This window comes from Somniosus microcephalus, chromosome 23, assembly GCF_052327205.1.
Source record: "Somniosus microcephalus isolate GS21.2 chromosome 23, FLI_Smic_1.0, whole genome shotgun sequence".
NCBI lineage: Eukaryota > Metazoa > Chordata > Chondrichthyes > Squaliformes > Somniosidae > Somniosus > Somniosus microcephalus.
In genome coordinates this window covers 29,138,301-29,161,855 of record NC_141009.1, presented here as the reverse complement: position 1 = coordinate 29,161,855, position 23,555 = coordinate 29,138,301, and the positions used below count along the sequence as shown (strand labels likewise).

Here is a 23,555-nt window from a genome sequence, read left to right as displayed (position 1 = left end):
GTGCAGTCGCGCGCGTTCTGCCTCTGAACCCCTTCGTTCAGAGGGCAGGAAATGCCGGTTTTCCCCGCATGCGCTGTGCATGCTGAAAACCGGCATTTCCTCCAGCCAGACGCGCGAGTACCCCGACCGTACTCACACGTTGGGACAGGAATTACTGGCCCATTACAAATATATATATATATTATATATATATATTTTAAAGATGCCTACTCCACTATGAACAAAAAACCTACCAGAAAGTTTTCATTGAGTACTGGCAACTTATATTAATCATCTTTTGATATCCATTTTCAGAGACAGACCCAATTTAAAAAAAAAAACTCTTGTAAAAACAAACATTTCTGCTTATAAAATGTATTACAACCATTGTGGAAGCTGTCATATACACAACGTTTCTTGTCAATTACAGCCCGAGTGCTGCTGTTCAACTTGGCCCATTAAATCATAGAATCTCACAACACAGAAGCAGGCCATTTGGCCCATCATATCTATGCCAGCTCTTTGAAAGAGCTATCTAATTAGTCCCACAGCCCTGCAAATCTTTCCTTTTCAAGTATATATCCAATTCCCTTTTGAAAATTACTATTGAATCTACTTCAGCCACCTATTCAGGTCGGGCATTCCAGATTATCATAACTCGCTGTGTAAAAAAAATTCTCTTCATTTCCCACCTGGATTTTTTTTGCCAGTTAGCTGTGTCCTCTGGTTAGTGACCCTCCTGCCAGTGGAAACAGTTTCTTCCAATCATATCAAAACCCCTCATAATTTTGAACACCTATCATCAAATTCCCCCCTGAACCTTCTCTTCTCTAAGGACTCCCAGACTCTAGTCTTTCCACATACCTAAAGTCACTCACCCCTGGTACCACTCTTTTCTGCACCCTCTCCAAGGTTTTAACATCCTTCCTAAAGTGTGGTGCTCGGAATTGGACACAATAATCTAGCTGAGGCCTAACCAGTGACTTATGACGGTTTAGCATAACTTCTTGCTTTTGTACTCTATACCTCTATTTCTAAAGCCAAGTTTCCCGTATACTTTTTTAACAGCCTTCTCAACTCGTCCTGCCACCTTCAAAAATTTGTGCTTGTGAACCCCCAGGTCTCGATCAATGCTCCCCCTTTTTTTGGGTGTGCAGTCCCTTTAAAGGTGCGCAAAACTTAACATTGAAAAAGCCGGTTCTGGGCTGCACGGGACCAGCAGAGAGGGAACGTTGGTCTCAGTGTTTCTGCACTCCCTTTAAAATTGCACCATTTCATTTACATTGCATCTCCTCACTTTTCCTTCCAAAATGCATCACTTCACTTAAGTTTCATCTGTCACGTGTCTGCCCATTTCACCGCTCTGTCTATGTCCTCCTGAAGCCTATTGTGTCGGTACCTTTTTACCTAGACACAATTAGAACTCAGAGATTCAAACATGAAGTGTTTTATTCGAAGGGAAAAGGAAGCTCTGGAGAGTTCCGAACAAAGAGAGCTAAACTTAACCAAGAGAACACCCAACTATTTATCTGCTGTGACAGCGCCACCACAGGTGGGAGGAGAACACACAATACATAACAAAGCCAGCTACTATTCTTGTGATATCCGAGTAGTAAGGTCTGAAACTGAGTTAAGCGAGATCTTAAGGAACAAAACCCAACTGTTTAATTATACGGTGTAGCAGAGAAACATCTCTTACAGGCTGCAAGTAAAACACAGTATTTCTAACTGCACGAGCACCAAGATGGAGGAACCCCTCTGAGTCATACCCATAATGCAATGCCACATTACCATGCTAACTGGTGTACCAGGACATTACCTTAAACACTGGTGAATATGATCCCTTAATCTTTGGCTCCATCTGGTGGATAACTTAAACATTACATCCCAGATTACTATATCTCTCCTCATGATTTACAAAGTTTCCATTAAATGATGCATCTAAGATAGCTGTTTGTATTGTGCATTGCTCCTCCCTGCATCCCACCATTGGTAGCAGAGCTTTCAGCTGCCTTAACCCTATTCCTTGGACCTCTGCCCAAACCTCTCTGTCTCATTATTTCTCACACCTCCTTTAAAAACCTTCTTAAAACCCATCTTTTTGACCAACATTTCAGGCACGTCTCTTAGCTCTCCCACCATTGCTCTGCGTCCATTCTATTTTTTCCCCCCTCGGTAAAGCGCCTGGAGATATTTCCTACGTTAAAGGCGCTATATAAATGCAAGTTGCTGTTATTATATATTAACTTTTCTCCTGTTGCCTGTTAACGAACAACAGATTGCAATTGAATACTAGAAAATTACTTAAATTGTCTAAATAAAACCTGGCATGTTCAGCCCAGCAGTGACAGATAGTCACAAGAAGTTTGGAATATTAAGTACAGTGTGCCTGAAGTGGCAGTTTTAAAATTAATAAATCAAACCTGCAATATTGCAACATTACTTTAACACAGGAAACTGGAGATTAATTTGATCTGACTAAATATATTGAAGAAATATTATTCTTTTTTTTTCTATCACACAGGTAATTTATGTTCTCCAAGTGTCAACCACTGCTCATCACAGCCCTGCCAGAACAACGGGATTTGCATTGATGGTCCAGATAACTACACCTGTCAGTGTCTACGGGATCCTGTGTTCTACTTGGGAAAGAATTGTGAACTACAGTTTGATGCCTGTTATTTTAAGCTTTGCATGAATAATGGCAGCTGCAAGACTACAGCAGGAAGTCTGCAATTCAACTGCTCCTGCTTACCTGGCTTTGCAGGTACTAATTGCAGTCTAGATATAAATGAATGCGAGAACAATCCTTGCCAAGGGCTTCATGTTGATTGCATAGATAGGGTGAATGGATATAGTTGCCTGTGTTCTCCAGGGTATGAAGGGGAAAACTGCACAACAGAAATCAATGAATGCCTTATCAACTCATGCAAGAACAATGGAACTTGCTTGGATGGGATTGGGAATTATACCTGTGATTGTCAACCTGGTTACACAGGGGTGAACTGTGAGACCGATATTGACGACTGTGCATCAAGTCCTTGTTTGAACGGGGCTCTATGTGTTGAGGGGACAAATGAGTATAAATGCTTCTGTGTCCCTGGATACCAAGGGTCTAACTGTGAAATTGACATCAACGAATGTGCATCCAGACCATGCAGAAATGGGGCAACGTGCATACATGATGTGGATCGATACTTGTGTGCTTGTCTTCTTGGCTACAAAGGTAATTTGTTTCCTCTGTAGGACATGCAGTAAATTAAAGTAAAATAGTTATGCTGCTAATTTAGATATATTGGTCACAGGCAAGTTCTGCAGAATAAATGTGTCAAGTCTGCATAGAAAATGTATAGCATCAAGATTGGGGGATTAACGTAAATTGGAATAATAAATATTCAACTTGTGTTAGTCTCCAATGTTTACAGTTCTACTTTGGAGCAATAATGGTGATTTTATTTAATTACAGATGTCTTTCCAACCTGACCTTTTGTATCTTGTAAAAGTGGTTTTGGATCTAGGATTCAGTACTCTCTAATGCTTTTGTACAGTGATTTAAACTCAACAAAGACATCAAAATATTTACTACTACAGTGGAGTTCCCTTGAAAGAACATTATGTTCAGAACAAATTTCTAAGTTATACTGGTCCAATAGAGGAAAAAGATATTTTCTCCCTCATTTGGCTTTCTCCTTATTGGCCACCCACACTGGTCTCTACCAGGGAGGGCAAGTAGACAACTACATTTATTCTCATAATTTTTGACCACGTTGATCTGTGGCCAACCAGTAGCAGATGGCGATATGCAACCTGCAGAGGTACCCCAGCCAATTTCTTTTATCTGGGCATCTCCCCTCTGGTCACTGTTCTGCTTGGAAATCCCGTTGACATCAACAACTTCCATCATGGGGAAATCCAAATACAAGTGGCATCTGAAACTAGGATTCAAACTCTGATCTGCCAGGAAAAATGTATCATCACCAACTTGGTTATTTGTTTCAACCCTGAGCAATTGGCAACATTCTGTTTTTTCCCCCCCAAGTTTATTTCATGAGCTGGTAGTTCACATGTTTACTTTCCACAACTATGATTGCAAGGTCAAATTGCAATCACTTAACTCTGCCAACCTGTAGCGATTAAATCAGGGCGAAATACATACAACAGCAACCCATTTTCCCTTTCCTCCTCTCAGAAATGTGTTCTGGGCACTACATCTACAAATCTATCTGAAGGAGACCTCCACGTTTTCCAAAATCTCAACTTAGCCACTGCACAGTCCATCAGCACCCAGACATACTACCATCCATACTTACTACTGGTGGACATCTTCTGGAAACAAAATGCTTCACATCTGAAAAGGAAAACTGACAGATATTCCAAATGCATCTTCTACAAGCTGGTGGTGGCATGACACTGGTACCACAATGGCCTATCGGGAAATCTGTGGAGCACCCACTGGCTCATAAGTACAGCTGAATCCGAAGAAACACATAACCAATTTTCATTGTGTTGACTCGTTCATTCCACAACTATATATGAACTAAACAGCTAACAAAAGCACAGAATCATAGCATTTTATAGCACAGAGACCATTCAGCCCTAGCTCTTCCACTGAAGCAGTCTACACTGATCTCATTTTCCTGCTCTTTCTATATCCTTTTATATTCTTCCTTTTAGAAATGTATCCAGTTCCCTTTTAAATTATGTTATAGCCTCTACCTCAATAGCCACTTGCAGTAAAGATTTTCAAGTTCCAATCACCCTCTATGAAATCATTACTTCTAGCTTCCCCTTTTATTCTTCTAGTGATAATCTTGATTTTATGCTCCCTGGTTACCTATTCACAAACCAGTGGAAAGAATCTTTCACCATTTACTCTCTCTCAAAATCTTTTATTATTTAAAAAAATTTCTATTGGATCCCATAACTTGGAATTAAACACATATTTGGGGGGGGGGGGGAAGAGGTAGAATAGCTAGTTTGAGTATGTCTAGTGATGTGTCATAGATAACCTTGGTTTCCTGGAGTTTGCTTGATTGTCAAAAAGGAAATTCATAATGGTTTATTTGAAATTGGCTATAAGTCTTTGTTTCCCCCAGGAGTAAGCATTATTAGCATTTAGAGAGGGTGATGCATGAGGTAGTATGGATAAGGTAAACATGATTGGGCCCAATGATCGTTTTCACCTTATGTTCAAATGTCTTTGGTAGTGAGAGACTAGTTTGTAATTGGAAACATCATGGTAGTGGTAAATCCATCAGAATCATGTAACACAATTCAAAATGGCAGCAGACATTGAGCCCTTGGACTTGTCTAATGCAAACATTTGAATTCTAGACCTTCTAAAATGAGTTTGAACCCAAAGAAAACAGAATCACACCACTATTCCATGAGCAAAACTGTTGCAGAACATTTCATACAGCAATGTGGCAAAGTACTGTGCTGTGAATACATCATATAATTTTGGTGCAGAACCAAGTTTTCTACATTAGTCTGTGGAATTGGATGTTCGCACAATCTAAAGCCCCAGTTCATGACCTGACCGATTCCTTGTTAGATAATTATGAATTAACCTCCTAGAATCAGAAGAGTTTACTTACTAACTTATTTGTAATGAGCAATCCTTGGGCACGCAAGGTCATAGAAACATAGAAGATAGGAGCAGGAGTAGGCCATTCGGCCCTTCGAGCCTGCTCCGCCATTCAACGAGATCATGGCTGATCATCCAAACCCTAGCACCCAGTCCCTACACCGACAGCCATCCCACCCAAGCCCTATCCCCGTAACCCCACGTATTTAATCCCCCCTAACACTAAGGGCCAAATTTTTTTTATCATGGCCAATCAACCAAACCCGCACATCTTTGGACTGTGGGAGGAAACCGGAGCACCCGGAGGAAACCCACGCAAACACGGGGAGAATGTGCAAACTCCACACAGACTGTCACCCGAGGCCGGATTTGAACCCGGGTCCCTGGCGCTGTGAGGCAACAGTGCTAACCACTATGCCACCGTAAAGCTCATCCACCTTTACTCCATCTCCTGTCCAAACCAGCTGGCACAATATGAATAATATAGGGTGTAGAAATCTACAGCTAACCTTCTTCAACAGTGTACTGGAGAAGGTTTCATACTCAGTAAGCTAATTCCACAATCATGAAGTCGTGAATATAATGCTAACTTTTAGAAAATACTTGAGTGACCCAACATTTTTTTTAGAAAGGCCATGAACCCTAATTTACCATAATGATATCATTAAGCTAAAGGAGTAAACGCCAGACATATTCCAGCTAGCCTAGCAATTGGTTTGAAGATTACTGATTACTAGTTTTCTATTATCTTTTTCCTCTTATGACAAATACAGGAATTTGTAATATACTGTAAAACATTTTTTTTTCACATGCCCATTTTAAACCCAAGATCAAGCTTCCATCACGTTATTATTCTAACTTTTACCTGATGAGTGGGCAGTGGTTCAACCATATTTTTAAAATGACGTACCTTAAATGGAACACTCCCTAGGCAACTCGAACATGTTCACACACAGACTTAAAGAAAATGCTTCAGCCTTAGAGTTTAAGAGTGACCTCTAGTGTGCAATAGTTTAAATGCTTAATTGCACTCAAGACTTCTGAGTGATGCCACTGCTTTCATAACCAATTCTAGTCCAAAGTTGTTGCTACATTCACCCAATAAACTGTATAAATGGGCTGAAACCTCATTGATACTGTAGATGCCATTACCAAACCACCCAACAACATATGTATCTCCTGCAGAAATACAATGACTATCCCTCAGTTATATGGCTTTCCAATAAGAAATGTCGAATACGTAGTCTGGAAATTAACATTGTATTGCTGCAATTAAGTAATTTTTGGGGAACGAGTGCTAAAATAACTTTGGAGTGGTTTGTATAAAATTCTGTAATTCGGCACATTTCTGTAACCTGCAGTCACTGTATAGTTTCAGGAAAACATTGTGGCATATCTTGAAACTGAGCCAGCTCCGAGGTAATACTTCTGTGTAACAGAATTTCTGGTAATGCATTATATAGAGACAGGTGCATATCCAGGGCTGGAGGAAAGCAGGGCTCAGCCAGGCTGGCAGTTTTGAGTATATCCTAAAACATATTTGTAACAATTTTGAAAGAAAAAAACAAAAATAATCCAAAACAGTTCTTTAAATACTGTGACCTTTGTCACAAATCATTTGAATTTGCGAGTCTAAAATACTTACTGTCTATTTCAAGGTGGGAAGATCAAGAGCTATAACTTTCCATGAGTCTTCCTACTCCTATTTCTCCCCACAACCCGGCAGTTCTTCAAGTGCCAACTTGGGTCAGTTGGTAGCACTCTCGTTTCTGAAGTTTGTGGGTTCGAGCTCCTCTCCATGACATAATCTAGGCTGACACTCCAGTGCTGTATTCAGAGTGCTTCATTGTCAGAGGTGCTCCTCTGGTGACTAAGGTGGATGCTAAAGACCCCATGGCACTGTTTGGAGAGCATGGAATGCTTCTGATGCCCTGGCCAACATTCTTCCCTCAACTAATACCACCAAAAAAATAAGATTAATTGGTCATTTCATCTTGTGCCTGTTTGCAGAATATTGATGTGTGTACATGGTTGACAGAACAGCCACTGCACTTCAAAGTAATCATTGTATGTGAAGTGCTTTGGATGTTTCCAAGAGATGTCATACCTTATATAAATGGAATGTCTTTGTTTCTTTCTTTTCTACCTACTTTGAACCAGATAAGGCAATATATGTACTGAGAACCCATCCCAGGAACACACACTGGAGCAGATTACATAGCACTGTGAGAAATCTCCATGATTTATTCCTTTGAGAGAAAAGGCTTTTTGCATTTAATGATTCTGTCACATGCTGGCTACTTTGTTACTGCCACCAGCCTCGGTGTCTTTCGTGGTGCTATTCCTACATTTCTTTTGCTGTCCTTTGACCTTTTTAAAAACATGAGACACTGCATCATCAGACTAATCATATGCAGTTCCTGTTTATTTAGCAGCACAAGGGTCAAAGCAACAAGTTCTAACCCATTTGTAAACTCAACTATATTAAACATACCCATACACATGTGGTGCCTAAACCGCAAATAAATAGGGAGTTTTTTAATCTTCTGCATCATAATTGCATATACAATATAAAGACAATTATTATAAAGAATAGTTTAGACCCAAACCTATTTGTTTTAAAGCCCTATTTGAATGTATTTGGGTAGTAGTTATTCATGTAGAATGGGGCCGGTACTATAATGCAGTAAACGCACTCACATTTCCATATGGGGTCATCTGGACAGTACATTAAAATTACATAATATTTGACAATTTGGACCAGATCACAACCCGAGTTCCTTTGTTTTCAAATCATTTGATTCTTTCTCAAAGTATATATTCTACTTTGGAAGTAGCAGCACTTTGTGGGGGGAAAAAAACACCTTCCTTGCTCAAGGGGGTCAAAAGCAGATGTGAATTCCCAGTGAAATATTACAGATTCCTCAAATTTTCAAGTGAGAAAGTGATAAACACAAAACCACAATATTTGGATATGGGAATTGCTTTCTGTTCTTTGTTGGGGGTCAGTCTAACAAACTGAATCATTTCTTAAGCTGTTAAGTTTTAAATGCTAAAGAATTTTTGAATGCTAAAGAATTTTTGTATACATGAACAGGCTCACATTTGAGTGGCGTCTTTAGAATAATATGCTACTGTTAAAGCATATTTATCCTTTCCAACCCTTCCTATGTCCATTGAATTAAGAGTGTTACAATGGCCAATAATGTGACTGTACAATACAGCAACTGGACTAACCAAGCTGCGGAATTCCTGTGTCAACAGCTCAAGGGGACAAAGGGGAAAGATTTTTGTAAATGTAATCCTAATGCTACTTGCCCCATAAAATCCGTTTTCATTGCATAATTTTGTTCATATTTTCCCAGTCTGAGAATCCAAGGTAACCATCCATCCCTAATCTTGCTTCAATATACTACAAATCTCCCATTGCTAAACAGCACTTAGATTGTGTCCTTCTCAGTAAGATTTTAAATGTGCTTTTCAGAAACATGTCAGAAAGCATTTCTTTCAAACAGTTTCTACCATTGTATATTTATAAGTCCTAATGTAACCTAGAGGTATAACATTTTCCTAAAGCACAATTATACCATGACAGATTGAAGAGGTACAACTCTGAGGTGGTACTGGTGATTAAATGGTACTATATTTGTAAAATTATTCTTCCTTTTAAGACCTCAGCTGACTGGATTTTTTTTTTTAACTCATTTCAATCCCCACCAAAATGTCATGACCTGCGACACAGCCTGGAACATTCTTGTCTGGTATCTGTACAGTCCATGAATCACCCTGAACAGTAAAAGCAGCATTAGGACAACCTGCAACATCTCAAGTGAGCGACCTTAAGCCCACTTAAGCCCCAGGTTCCACTCATACCCTGGTACCGTGCTGCTTTACAGAGGGCTGACGCCATGAGTTATGTCTGACAGATGAGGCGGTGAAGCTAAAGTAGTCAGAGCGTTATCAGCAGCCTAGGTTCAAGCACTCAGTTCCAATGATTCTGAAGGAGTTCAATTCTGTGTAATTAATTGCAGCCATAAATTAAAGTTAAAACAAGGTTGCTGAAACTCCACAAATTCCAAAGTCATTACACTATTGGTGTATGGTAAAATGACATTCTGCAGATTTGCTTATGGGTACCTTTTCAGATATTTGTGCAAGTCATACCTATTTTTAATCCTAGATTTTTTTCCATATGTGTCAAAACTCACTGATGTAAATTAAATTCCACTTTCATTACAAAAATTAAAAAATACTTGCATTTGTATAGCGCCTTTCACGACCTCAGGATGTCCCAAAGCGAATGAAGTGCAGTCACTATTGTAATGTGGGAAATACAGTTGCTGCACACACATTAAAAGTAGTTATGGCCACAAGGGTTGTGAATGTCTGCGCTAATGTGCAGTACCATAGAGTGGCTACAAATAAGCAGTAGTGTCCCCACGTCACTCAGTTCCCGATCTGAGCCACATTCAAAGGATATGCACCAAGTGGAAGCTGTGGTTTTTCCGAGGAGAGGTAAGGGGGCCAAAAAGTGAGAAGCCTCAGGGGTCCCTGGCAAGTGCCAACAGGGGGCACTAGCCGAAGCCTGGAAGGTGTTAATCCATGCAGATGAGGGGAATGAAAAATGCTAAAAAGGGGGAAAATTCACCAAATTTTCCACATAAAAATGGAATTTAAAATAAACTAGTGCGGAATGGAGAGGCTCATGGTGCAGTGCATAGAATCACCAATATGTTCCGCCATGTAAACACAAGCTGTGCACATGACAAGTTCTTGTTCTTAGGCTTCAAGGCTTGCTCACCTAAGCATGAGAAGCTAATTCAGAGTAGGCGAACATGGTTACACTTTATGAAACAATATCTTTTTAAGTGATTATTGTACCATTTATTTCCATCTCAGTTAAGCAACACCTCGATTTTAAAACTCTCATCCTTCTCTTCCAGTCCCTCCATGGACTCGCCCCTCCCTATCTCTGTAACCTCCTCCAGCCCTATAACCCTCCGAGATAGCTGCGCCCCTCTAATTCTGGCCTCTCGAGCATCCCCGATTTTAATCGCTCCACCATTGGTGGCCGTGCCTTCAGCTTTCTAGGCCCTAAGCTCTGGAATTCCCTCCCTAAACCTCTCCTCCTCTCTTTCCTCCTTTTAAGAAACTCCTTAAGACCTACCTCTGCCCTAATATCTCCTTATGTGGCTCGGTGTCAAATTTTGTTTGATAACGCTCCTGTGAAGCGCCTTGGGACGTTTTACTATGTTAACAGCGCTATAGAAATACAAATTGTTGCTGTTGTTCATTTTAAGACAGTTGAGCCATGGCTGTCTTCTGGTGTCAGTCTTCTGTTCAAGAACGGAGAATGAATGCACTTGAGAAATTAGCACAAATTCACCAAAGACAAAATCTTATTAAATTATCTTATCAGTTAAATTAATAGAATACTAAACAAGGTGCATCGCTAGCTTACTACGTTTCCCTAAAAGCTTTTTCTTGCAGTCAGATAAAAGATGGGACCTAATGGAATTACAGCTGTGTGTGTACGTGGAGTGATTGTTAGTGAGGAATTCTAATGGCTATGGCTAGTGATCATTTTCCTTACGCTGTACAGCCCAGACATGAACAAAGACAACTGACTTTCGAAAAATATATTGCACAATATTACTACCAGTTAATTTCATTTTTTAAAAATATTTCACACGTCCAATAGTGGACCAGATTTTACAGAAAAACAAATGAGACTCGATTATTTACTATTTTACCATTTAGTCACCACACTTTGTGAATTCTGTGAATACCCTGTTGGACCCCAGTCATTAGTGGACGTAGGAGAACTTGGTGTGGCTCATTGTGGTACTGGGTGATGTGGTGACAATCATTATATTTCATGTTAAAAGATCACTAGCTACAGTGAAAGTTATTATGTGTGATAACATACACCGTCAGTTGCTATGGGTTGGTGAAGGTACACCATCAACAATAATTCCCTGAATGGGTAAACAAATGAGACTCATTGTCATATAGTATTCAGCCGGTCTGCTGAATCCCGAGTTATGCTACATTTTCCATTAAGCGTTGCTACCAGTGACAGGCCTGACTTTGGTGCTACTGCCTCCTAAGGAGTGAAGAACCATCTGAACAGGTGGTTTTCTGCTACAATGCCAGAGGCACAGCTGCACTACCTGCCATTTTTCGAGGCCATGAGCAGGACCGCACTCTGTCCCCCGAAGGGCCAGCAGTCTGGGCTTCAATTTTTATTCATCAGTGAAAATGCAGCAGCCAGAAGTAAAAGTTAGGGCTCGCAGCTTCTAAACCCCCACAACATAAATATAAGATGAAGATAAGTATCAGAGGGGTTTAAAATTTATAATAGATTTCAGACAAGCAGACACAATGGGAAATGCTGCAGGTGGAGGAACTAATAGAGCATTTTTCCAAATCTGATGGATAATTTCATTCAAATTTTCGATGGAAACTTTGATGAGTAGGTGTGGCAATGTCTGTTGCTCCACAGTGAAGCCTCTCAAAGGGTGTCCGTTAGGTGTTTATGGGCTCATTAATCTGCTCACTGACGGGCAGAAGAATCCCATTTGGTGCTCAATCATCAATTATTTAAAATCCTGCAAAAATCACCAACTATGTCCATTTCTCTTGTTTCAGTCTTTTGATATGTTTCTTAAAATGATTGCGGGTTGCTATGGCATTTAGATACTAAACTTAAAAAAGAAATCAGATTTAAATTAGAGTTTATTTCAAAAATACAAATCAATGAAGCAGATTGTCACCATTGTAAACTGTTTGGATTCTGACAGAGGCAGTGTCTGTCAGATTGAGGTTCGGCTGACACCTGTATTAACTAATGCTGGAATTCTAGGCGACCCCCAAAGAAAATTCTTCACCCTTTCTTCTTTGCTTACCTGTTTCCCCCCTCATTATCTCATATCCTTCCTTTCATTTTTATTATAAAGGATCTATTTTCCAAATCTTGGATTACTTTCTGTATAGATATCCTCCGACTGAAAATCAAAAGTAGAAGTACAAGATATTGTTTAAAATTTACATTTGTCTTTTAATTTCCTAAGGTCTGAACTGTGAACTTGAAATAAATGAATGTGAGTCTAGCCCCTGTCAGAATGGTGCTACGTGTAAAGACAACATTGCATTCTATGACTGTACCTGTGCTTCTGGTTATGAGGGAGTTGACTGCGAGACAGATATCGATGAATGTGCCAGCAATCCATGCATCAACAGAGGAACATGCATTGACATGATCAGTGGGTAAGGAACACAGTGCATTGCTTCCTTATCACAACATTGGCACTAATGATTGTATTTTCTTACAAAAAAGGTGGACTTCACAGGACAGTCATTCTAATGTGCACCAAGGTCATCACAGATCCATTACTGTGTCACACCTGGAGCCACTTTTGAGTTGAAGGAAAGTCAATCAGTGACACAGGTAGAAACTTTGCAGAAGGGGGAAATAAATCCTCTGAAGAAAAAAAAAGAATCGATCATTCTGAGAGGAACCGTTAAAAATTTTGATTCATCCACAAACTATCTAGAAATATTTCAGCAATCGAGATGATTTTAGAGCAATAGTTTGTTTGCACCGTCTCATTACCACTGGCAACTCAACCTCAAACCTGAAGCTGATGAGAACTGTTTGTGCCCATGTTTTAATTTTTCAATCTCAATTTTTGTCAAATTTAAAGTTTTGACTAAATAGTTATAGAAATAGATCTAAACAATATCTCAAAAGAAACAAAGAAAAACTGAACTACTGAAACCCTTCTGAAAACTAAACGAGGCGGAGCGAAAAATGAATTAAATAATTGCTTACACACACAGTACATGGTAAGGAGATCAGTAAACACAAACCTAGTGTTTCAAGGGCAGAGTTTAAAACACAGTGGGAAGGAGTTAATGTTATAGTATATAAATTTTATTTTTGAAACATAGATGGATCGTCTATTGTGTATCAGTAGCTCTTGAAGATTCTCTTCCTTAAGACAGGATTTGGAAAGCAGCAATAGGATGCTTTTTAAAAAATAAAAAAATAAATCTCTCGCGTATAAAATCCCCCCAAATTAACTTTTAGTTATATCATAACTGTTTTAAAATTAGAATCTTACTGCGTAGAATAATTCCTGGAATAATCCACCATGCCTGAACCTAGAGAATAAGCACAGTAAGAACTCCCTTGCTGGCTTGGAAATTCACAAGGGCATCACTGTTGGACTGCGATGCTGCCTTGTTCCCTCTCGAGCATGTCTTCCTCCTCAGGGACTCACCGTGTGGGGAGCTGCATGAGGGAACCTATGTCCCACCAACCTCATGGTCCATTGTGATTGTACATCAGCCTGCCATGGTATCTTGCAAAGGGTAATAAGGAGTGAGTGGCTGTGGCAACTACCTGCAACTGTCCAAACAGTTATCATTAGCATCGTTTCTTGTCGATCTTCAAGCTGGCAAATGATTGAAAGTTATGCTGCATTTTTGAAAAGAATTCTACTTTTGAAGAGTTGAATGTGGCGCAATCTTCTTGTATGGGAGGAAGAACACGGAAAATTCCCATATGGTTTTTGTTACAGCGTCCTACACGAGTGATGTAGGGATATGTTTCAATGTAATTTCTATCATCGCACTGTTGTGTTGGGAAAAGAACAGCTTGCATTTGTACAAAGCTCACCACATGTAAAGAAACACCTCAGAGTTCTCAACATGGAGGAAAAAGATGTGCACTGGGCAGAAAAAAGGAGGGAAATGTAGGAGGGCACGCCAAAAGCATAATCCAACCGGTGTCTAAGGGTAGCAAGTGAAAGTGGTTTTGGGAACGTTGAGGACAGGGGTACGGCAATGGCCAGGCTCTGATTGCGCAGCAGAGCAACAGGTAATGTGAGAAGGGACATAAGGATAGAGAAAACCACTTAGATAGGGTGTGGCGATGCCTAGAACAGAGGACAAGGATCTTGAAATTGATTTTCTAGGCCATGATAGGTGAGAGGTACATTGTGCAGATGGGGTCATGAATACAAGTAGAGTGTTAGGAAAGTCAATTAGAAATAGAGGGTGTGTATTAGGGTTTCAGTACAGGTGGGGAGAGATAGCAGTGTAAGCAGCAAAATTCCAGAGATGGAAGAATGCAGTCTAGGTGGAAGTCACAAAGGATGGCTTCAGTTTTGCTGATGTTGAGCTAGCAGATATTCTGATGACATCTCATTTTCCAACGGCCATGAAGTCCTGGACTGGTACCTTTGTTCAGGCCTTGATGTCAGACAGGCTATCAGAAAGTATAGCATCAGTCTTGCGGTTGATGACAGTGGTAGAGAGTTAGAGTTCAGTGTTGTTCTATATCTGCTAAAGTGTTGCTTACATAGAAACATAGAAGATAGGAGCAGGAGTAGGCCATTCGGCCCTTCGAGCCTGCTCCGCCATTCAATGAGATCATGGCTGATCATCCAAATTCAGTACCCAATCCCTGCCTTCTCCCCATATCCCTTGATCCCTTTAGCCTCAAGAAATATATCCAACTCTTGAATATATTTAATGAACTGGCCTCCACCGCCCTCTGTGGCAGAGAATTCCACAGGTTCACCACTCTCTGGGTGAAGAAATTCCTCCTCATTTCAGTCCTAAATGGCTTACCCCTTATCCTTAGACTATGACCCCTGGTTCTGGACTCCCCGGCCATCAGAAACATCCTTTCTGCATCTAGTCTGTCCAGACCTGACAGAATTTTATAGGTTTCGATGAGATCCCCTCTCAATCTTCTAAACTCCAGTGAGTATAAGCCCAATCGACACAACCTCTCCTCGTACGTCATTCCTGCCATCCCAGGTATCAGCCTGGTGAATCTTCGCTGCACTCCTTCCATGGCAAGAACGTCCTTCCTCAGGTAAGGTGACCAAAACTGCACACAATACTCAAGGTGCGGTCTCACCAAGGCCCTGTACAACTGTAGCAAGACATCCTTGTTCCTGTACTCGAACCCTCTTGCTACAAAGGCCAACATACCATTTGCCTTCTTAACCGCCTGCTGCACCTGCATGCTTACCTTCAGCGACTGGTGCACAAGGACACCCAGGTCTCTTTGCACTTCCCCTTCTCCCAATCTATTGCCATTCAAATAATAATCTGCCTTCCTGTTTTTGCCACCAAAGTGGATAACCTCACATTTATCCACATTATAGTGCATTTGCCATGTTTCTGCCCAATCACCCAACCTGTCCAAATCGTACTGGAGTTTCACGACATCCTCCTCACAGCTTACCCTCCCAGCTCTTGCCACCAATATGTTGAATAGGAGAAGACAAAGGATAGAGCTCTGGATACACAAGAAGTTAATGTATGGGCATAGTGACAGATATGAATGGAACCACGAGAGGGCAGTGTCATAGAGATGGACTGCAGAAGAGAATAGAGAGGTTAATAGTGAAGGTGGCAGAGAGCTCATTAAGGACAAGGGGTGACTTGGAGCTGCAGGCCCCATCACACAGGACATCTTTGGTGTCTTTGTCCAAGGTGGTCTTGATGCTGTGGGTAGAATGGAGAGACTTAAACAAAGGGCAGTAAGAGAGGTGAACATGTAGTTGGGTGGTAATGTTGGGTTCAAAGACTTCTAAGAAAATGGCTGGGTTAATAGTCAGAAAAACACAGGAGTTGAAGGTGGACTTCTTGAGGAGAGTTGATGATGCCATAAAAAAAGGTTTGCCACACAACTTAATAAAGACAGTGCCCCATTTAAAAATTGCAACCTCAATACAGAAGATTCCTTGTGAAATCAGCTAAAACCTGTCAAACAACAACCTTACTGGATACTTGCACTTTCTGGCTTGTCAGCTGGAAACTTCAGGTGAAACAGTGTCCTTGAAGTGCAACGTTTGACAAGTATTCCCCAGTCCGGCTGCCGAGTTTGTAGTAATATGTTTCCATTTTTGGGTGCTCAGAAATGTGGGATCCCTGCTCCCAGATCTCTTGCACAGACAGACACCGAGACAATTACAGTACTGCACAGAATAAATAGGAGGCGGCTATGATTTGGCTGCAACAGCTGATACAACACACTGGTGCTCCAGCCCTATGGACTGGCAGAACATGAGACCTCCGATTCCCCACACAAGTTCCAACGTCAGCCATGGCGACAGGAAAGTTGGCAAACAGAGGCTAGCAGATTCCCAATCACGAGAAGTGGGAAAGTTCGAAAGAGGATTACTCTAATGCGTCTCCTTGTGATTGGCTGAAGAGGTATGGTCCAGTGAACAGGTTACCTACCTGCCCTCTTGGCTATTGGAACATCCCCAGAATTAAAAGGAAGAAAAATTAATTTAAAATGGAAAAGGAAAAGAGAAACATTAGCCAAGCGATTTTTCACATCTTGCCTTTTCAAATGCTATTCTCATTTCTACCCCTAGGTGGTGGCACAGTTTGTAACTTAAAACATTTGTACCTTGGAGCTAGCTCTTTCAACGTACCCGGGGGCTACAGGAGAATTTATTTTCTTCCTGTTACACCAATAGATAGTTACTATTGTGAATGAATAAATTGCAGGCCAACACATCAAAATCAGAGTGTTTCATGGAACTCCACCAGATACTTTTACATTTTCTCTGTTTAAAATGTATTGGAGTGCCTGAGCACGGATTAATATACATGGCAAAAAGATTAAATATATCACAGGCACCTGGCACACTATTGGAATAACATTGGCGGAAGGTTTCCCATGGTTGCCAACATCATAAATATAGTTGGAAGATTTCCCAAAGTCGCTATTTCTAACAAAATCATAAAAGCATTCTAAAATAACGGCCGGAATTTTTCGGGGGGGCAGGGGGCACGTTTGGTGGCGGGTCGGCTGGGGAAATGTTTTTTTTTGACAGCGGGTAGGGAACCCGCTGTCAACCTGCCTCCACGCTAGTCTCCCAGACGTCGGGTCTGTCATCGCAGAACAGACCCGACACCAAGCGGCGGGGGAGGCAATTTAGATCATTAGCTGGATTGTTAAGAGGCAATTAAGTATTATTTTAAGCTTAGCTTTAGATTTTTTGAGTTTGCCAATGGCTTCCCCGCTGCTCGGGGATCACGTCAGGTAAGGAGGTCGGGTGTTGTCTCAGCCTGTGATAATTTCTAAACTTGAGAGCTGCGAATAGTCTATAAAAGCTCCCATCTCACAGCTGTTCACTTTCCAAGTTCAGAAGCTGTTGCATACTGCATTTGGAAGACAGATTGAGCTTTATGCAGGTTGCAAGTGTTTGGAGCAAACTCACTATCCAGTGTCACCTCATTGGAACAACCTCTCTCACCATTGAAGGATCGCTTCTGTCATCTCAACCTCACCTGCCATCTATTCCATCAGTATCGGTGCCCTTGAAAAAAATCTCACCTTGGTCCTCAGAATCCCACTATGATCAGCCCTAATACCAGCAGCACCAACAACAACACCACCAATCTTCTTCGCAATCAGCTGATGCTGCACAGGACCGAGGGCATCAGCACCCGACCACAATGCTGCCCGGGAGGCCAGGGATGTCCTCACCATAGCCAGATTTACTTCACTTGGCGCTGTACACCCTGGCTGCCACTTCTCACCACCCCACACCAATACTATAAAGCATTCCTACAATGCCCAAGCCATTTCTTTCACACTCATCACCATTGCGGGGGTTACCATCTCACCATTCACTGCAACTCACCAAGCCACTTCCAAAGGTGCACACAAATCTGTCCAAGAACGCAAAGTGTTGAAAATAAAGATTTCAATGTTTGACAGCACATGGACATTAGCTAAAACACCCAAGTGCCTACCCTTGTGCGCTGTTAGTTGGTATGATTGGAATAGGATGAGTGTGAGGGGTGCCTAATGAGATGGGGAAGTGATAATGTAGATAGAGGGGGATGGGTGGAGGTGCAAGGTAAGTTGGTGAGAGTAAGGATGTGCAAGGGTAGGGAAGGCAGAGTGATGGGTGGCACAGCAGGATGAGGTTGAGTGTGGCTTTGCAGTAACGTTTCGTGATCTACTGAGATGATTGAAAGGTTTGCGCCACTGCAGCCTGGTCATCCTGACGACATCCCTGCTTGTGTCCTCTTGTGCAATGTGCAACCAGGCTGTGATGGTCTCCTGGGGAGGTCTCTTCCGCTCATGGGAAGGGAAGAGAACCTCCCTGCATGCTGTGACTCCTCCATAAGCATATGGAGGGAGTCATGGGAGAGCCTGGATGCAGCCATGCACCTCTGTACAGTGCTTGCAGCATCTCAATGCTGTAGAACACTGACAGCAGAACTGTCAAACTAAATTTGGGCATGGTCCCTTTAAGGAAACCGGCTGATGACGCGTCCTCAAGTGACGTCATCAGACCTGCTTCCTTCAATTGGCTGGGAAACACGCTGGGCGGGCTTAACAAGCCCAATCAGCGTAAAATTATTTTCTCTGAGTGGGATGGAGCCAGCAGCAGGGTCACTGACCGCCCCAGACCCGCCTTGGTAGGCAAAATCGCGGTCAACATGTTTACACTGGAAATAGAAATTACTAGGAAATCTTCCCACCATGCTTATGATGTTGATAACACATAGAACTACAGGAAATCTTCCTCATTTATTGTTTTGACAAATTTTTAAAGAATATTTAAAGGGCACAATTTTCATTAAAAATATTTTACCTTTTTTTGCTCATTTCCTAAACATTTTGATACAATGATGCAATTCCATGTTTAAACATTTCATTGCATCATTTGTGAGTTATCTCATCCTGAGAAAGATTATGTTTTACTACCCCAAGCTTAAAAGCAATATCTTATGCATTATACAATGCAAAGTAAGCACAGTAACGTATATACTAACACGAAGAAGAGCAACGAGAATATATATTGGCTGAATCATTCTCCATTAATGAGCCAAAATTTGGCCCCGGCTGATCTGTAAGTGCTAAAAAAATCTCATGGTGACAAATTTAAAAATATAACTTCTCAGGAGTTGGGCACAGGAAAGCTTCCGTAGCTCCAGACTCCTATAGTACTCATTCCCAACTGGATAAGAAGGGGTGGGGATTGGCCAGAGGGCCTGCTGTTGCTGTTTATGATGAGGGTAAGGAAGCAACACCAAAGGTTCATTTATCAAGCAGACATTTCCTGAAGCCAACTCCTCAATGAGTCAGCTGTGGTAAAGATTCCATTATAGTCTGAGGTCCTCAATGCATCAAGTGACATCCTTTACCTCAGTTCATGAGCTTTATGAGCCCAGTGGTTTATGGCAACAGGGAACTGTAATTCTACATATATTCCACTGTGATAAAAGGGGAGAGAGATTTTTTTCACCACACAGTGATTTCTATATAGGCAAATGTGGTCATCATTCTGCACCACAACATCCCACAAATGCCAATTAGACGAATGACCAGTGAGTTTGTTTTTTGATATGTGTCGAGGGATGAATATTGTCAAAGATGCTGGGAGAACTTTCTGCTCTTTGATGACTGAGAGCAATTGTATTTTTAATGCTGTTATGGATGCAATGTGGATCACAACAGTGGCACTGTTTGGGTAGAATAGTGCTTCATTAGTGAATTAGCCAGCTTTTGATCCACACGGTAAGCACTGGGTAGGTCAGTGGGCTGTGGCAGGCTGAGATGCAGGAGATCCTGAGTTTGAAACTCAACAGGAATAATATCTTTTATCTTGCATAATAACTCTATTCACAATATATATCAATGATTTGGATGAGGGAACCAAATGTAATATTTCCAAGTTTGCTGACGACACGAAACTAGGTGGGATTGTGAGGAGGATGCAAAGAGGCTTCAAGGCGATTTGGACAAGTTGAGTGAGTGGGCAAATACATGGCATATGCAGTATAACGTGGATAAATGTGAAGTTATCCACGTCGGTAGGGAAAACAGAAAGGCAGAGTATTATTTAAATGGTGATAGATTGGGAAATGTTGATGTACAGAGGGACCTGGGTGTCCTTGTACGCCAGTCAGTGAAAGCAAACATGCAGGTGCAGCAAGCAGTTAGGAAGGCAAATGGTATGTTGGCCTTCATTGCAAGAGGATTTGAGTACAGGAGCAAGGATGTCTTAATACAGTTGTACAGGGCCTTGGTGAGACCACACCTGGAGTACTGTGTGCAGTTTTGGTCTCCTGACCTAAGAAAGGATATACTTGCCATAGAGGGAGTGAAAGCTCACCAGACTGATTCCTGGGATGGCAGGACTGTCGTATGAGGAGAGATTGGGTCGACTAGGCCTGTATTCACTAGAGTGTAGAAGAATGAGAGGGGATCTCATTGAAACGTATAAAATTCTGACAGGGCTAGACAGACTGGATGCAGGGAGGATGTTTCCCCTGGCTGGGGGGGGTTAGAACGAGGGGGTCACAGTCTCAGGATACGGGGTAGGACATTTAGGTCTGAGATGAGGAGACATTTCTTCACTCAGAGGGTGGTGAACCTGTGGAATTCGCTACCACAGAAGGCTGTGGAGGCCAAGTCACTGAATATATTTAAGAAGGAGATAGATTTCTAGACACAAAAGGCATCAAGAGGTATGGGGAGAGAGCGGGAATATGGTATTGAGATAGAGGATCAGCCATGATCATATTGAATGGCGGAGCAGGCTCGAAGGGCCAAATGGCCTCCTCCTGCTCCTATTTTTCTATGTTTCTATGTTTAGGATATGGAGAGGAGGCAGGATGCTGCACGCAGCGCTTACTGTATGGTCACTTTATCTGTGCTTGGACATACATGGCTGCTTAGCAATGTAACTTGGGATTAGCACCACACTGAACAGACAGTTGTGCCTAGCTTAAACTGATGTGTGTTTTTTCTCTCTTTCGTCACATGGCCGCACCTTTCAATTCATCATTGTATAACATTCTTGAGTGAACACATATACTGCATCCCACACCTATCTGCACAGTTGTAGTAACATTGCAATCTGGGCAGCATTTTCCTGGATCTGGAACTGCAGGACAATTGTTAATCCTCCAAATACCAATTATTTTTTGTGATTAGTTCTACAATAGAACCTAATACTATGACCTTCCCTCCATCATAAGGTCAGAAGTGGGGATGTTCGCTGATGTTCAATTCCATTCGCAACTCCTCAGAAAATGAAGCAGTCTATGCCCACATGCAACAAGACCTGAATTACATTCAGGCTTGGGCTGATAAGTGGCAAGTAACATTCGCGCCACACAAGGGCCAGGCAATGGCCATCTCCAACAAGAGAGAGACTAACCACCTCTCCTTGAAATTCAATGGCATTACCATCCCCCACCATCAACATCCTGGAGGTCACCATTGATCAGAAACTTAACTAGACCAACCACATAAATACTGTGGAACAGGAGCGGGTCAGTGGCTGGGTGTTCTGCAGCGGGTGTCTCACCTCCTGCCTCCCCACAAGTCAGGAATATGATGGAATACTCTCCACTTGCCTGGGTGAGTGCAGCTCCAAAAACACTCAAGAAGCTCGACACCATCCAGGACAAAGCAGCCTGCTTGATTGGCACCTCATCCACCACCTTAAACACTCACTCCCTCTACCACCAGCGTACCGTGGCTGCAGTGTGTACACTCTACAAGATGCACTGCAGCAACTCGCCAAGGCTTCATCGACAGCACCTCCCAAACCTGCAACCTCTGCCACCTAGAAGGACAAGGGCAGCAGGCGCATGAGAACACCACCACCTCTAAGTTCCGCTCCATGTTACACGTCATCCTGACTTGGAAATATATTGCCGTTCCTTCATCGCCGCTGGGTCAAAATCCTGGAACTCCCTCCCCAAGAGCACTGTGGGAGTACCTTCACCACACGGACTGCAGCGGTTCAATAAGGCAGCTCGCAACCACCTTCTCAAGGGCAATTAGGGATGGGCAATAATTGCTGGCCTTGCCAGCGATGCCCACATCCCAAAATGATTTTTTTTTTTTAAAAAAGGACGACAGACCATTTCTTAATTCAGAACAAACAATCTGAAAAAAACTGAAGGTTTGGAATTCCACATTGCAATATTTGTAATGTATTGATTAACATGCTCATGAGGTATCATGTTAGATACCTCTGGGTTATATTTAAGTGAGTTGAAAGTCACCAGAGGAATTTCACAAACACGTTAACTAATGCATTACAAAAATTGCATAGTGGAATCTCAACTCCAAAAAGATTACGTTTCCTACACCAATTCTGGGTTGACATTCAGCATGAATTACGTTTCCTGAACCAAAAAGGCAAGGAATGGACCTGCTCTCAGGCCTCTGACAATATGCTCCTAAGCAGCAAGTAAGTGGCACATGAGATTGGCTCAAGTAGCCTCTTACCCTCCATCCCATTTTCCTTTATTGGTGGACCTGACCACATCGGAATCGCGGTGTGGGGAATTGAAAGCATGTAACTACATCTGTGACACAGTGCATGAGGACACTAGGATACTGTACCAAGGATCAGCCATTCACACTCAACAAATAAAATAAAATGGATAGAGCCTTAAAATGACCCCTAACCTTCATTTGAATTCTAAGCCTCTTTCCTCTACTTGCTGAAATTGAGAATCAATACTCACATGCTCCATTTTGTTTCTGTAGTTACATGTGTAACTGCGATGATACAGGATTTCTAGGCAAGAACTGTGAGATAGACATCTTGGAGTGTGCATCCGATCCCTGTGCTAACAACGCCACTTGTCTGGAAGGAGTGAAGAACTACACTTGCCTCTGCTGGGCTGGTGAGTATGCATCAGGGGGAGCGAAAGGGAGAGGGTGGGCAATATCAAACCGACAGAAACATCGATTCTATCTACATCTTTTCCAGAAAGCTTGCAGTCAAGTAACATTGTTAACTTTCCAATTATCTTCAATGGTTTTTTCTGTGAAAATCACTGTTAAAACTTGTTGAATAACAACCATCTTGTTAACTGACAAGCGGTCCATTTGTCTACATCAAAGATTTTCTGGCTTCACACCTTAAAAGTGCTCCATCCATCCAGCAACCCAGTCAAGAACTAGTTT

The 23,555-nt window shown here is 41.8% G+C and overlaps 1 protein-coding gene across 5 annotated transcripts in view; it reads left to right on the top strand.

Annotated features, from left to right (window-relative positions):
- Nucleotides 1-23,555, top strand: part of LOC147101770 (protein crumbs homolog 1-like) — a 173,121-nt gene that overhangs the window by 84,297 nt on the left and 65,269 nt on the right. For 4 of the 5 annotated variants that reach the window (XM_085965685.1, XM_085965681.1, XM_085965682.1 and 1 more), the window contains exons 2-4: nt 2,504-3,205; nt 12,640-12,835; nt 23,133-23,272. In XM_085965685.1, the coding sequence (XP_085821811.1) occupies nt 2,504-3,205; nt 12,640-12,835; nt 23,133-23,272 (1,038 nt within the window). The remainder of the gene's footprint in view (nt 1-2,503; nt 3,206-12,639; nt 12,836-23,132; nt 23,273-23,555) is intronic. The other variant, XM_085965684.1, reaches the window with a different exon arrangement.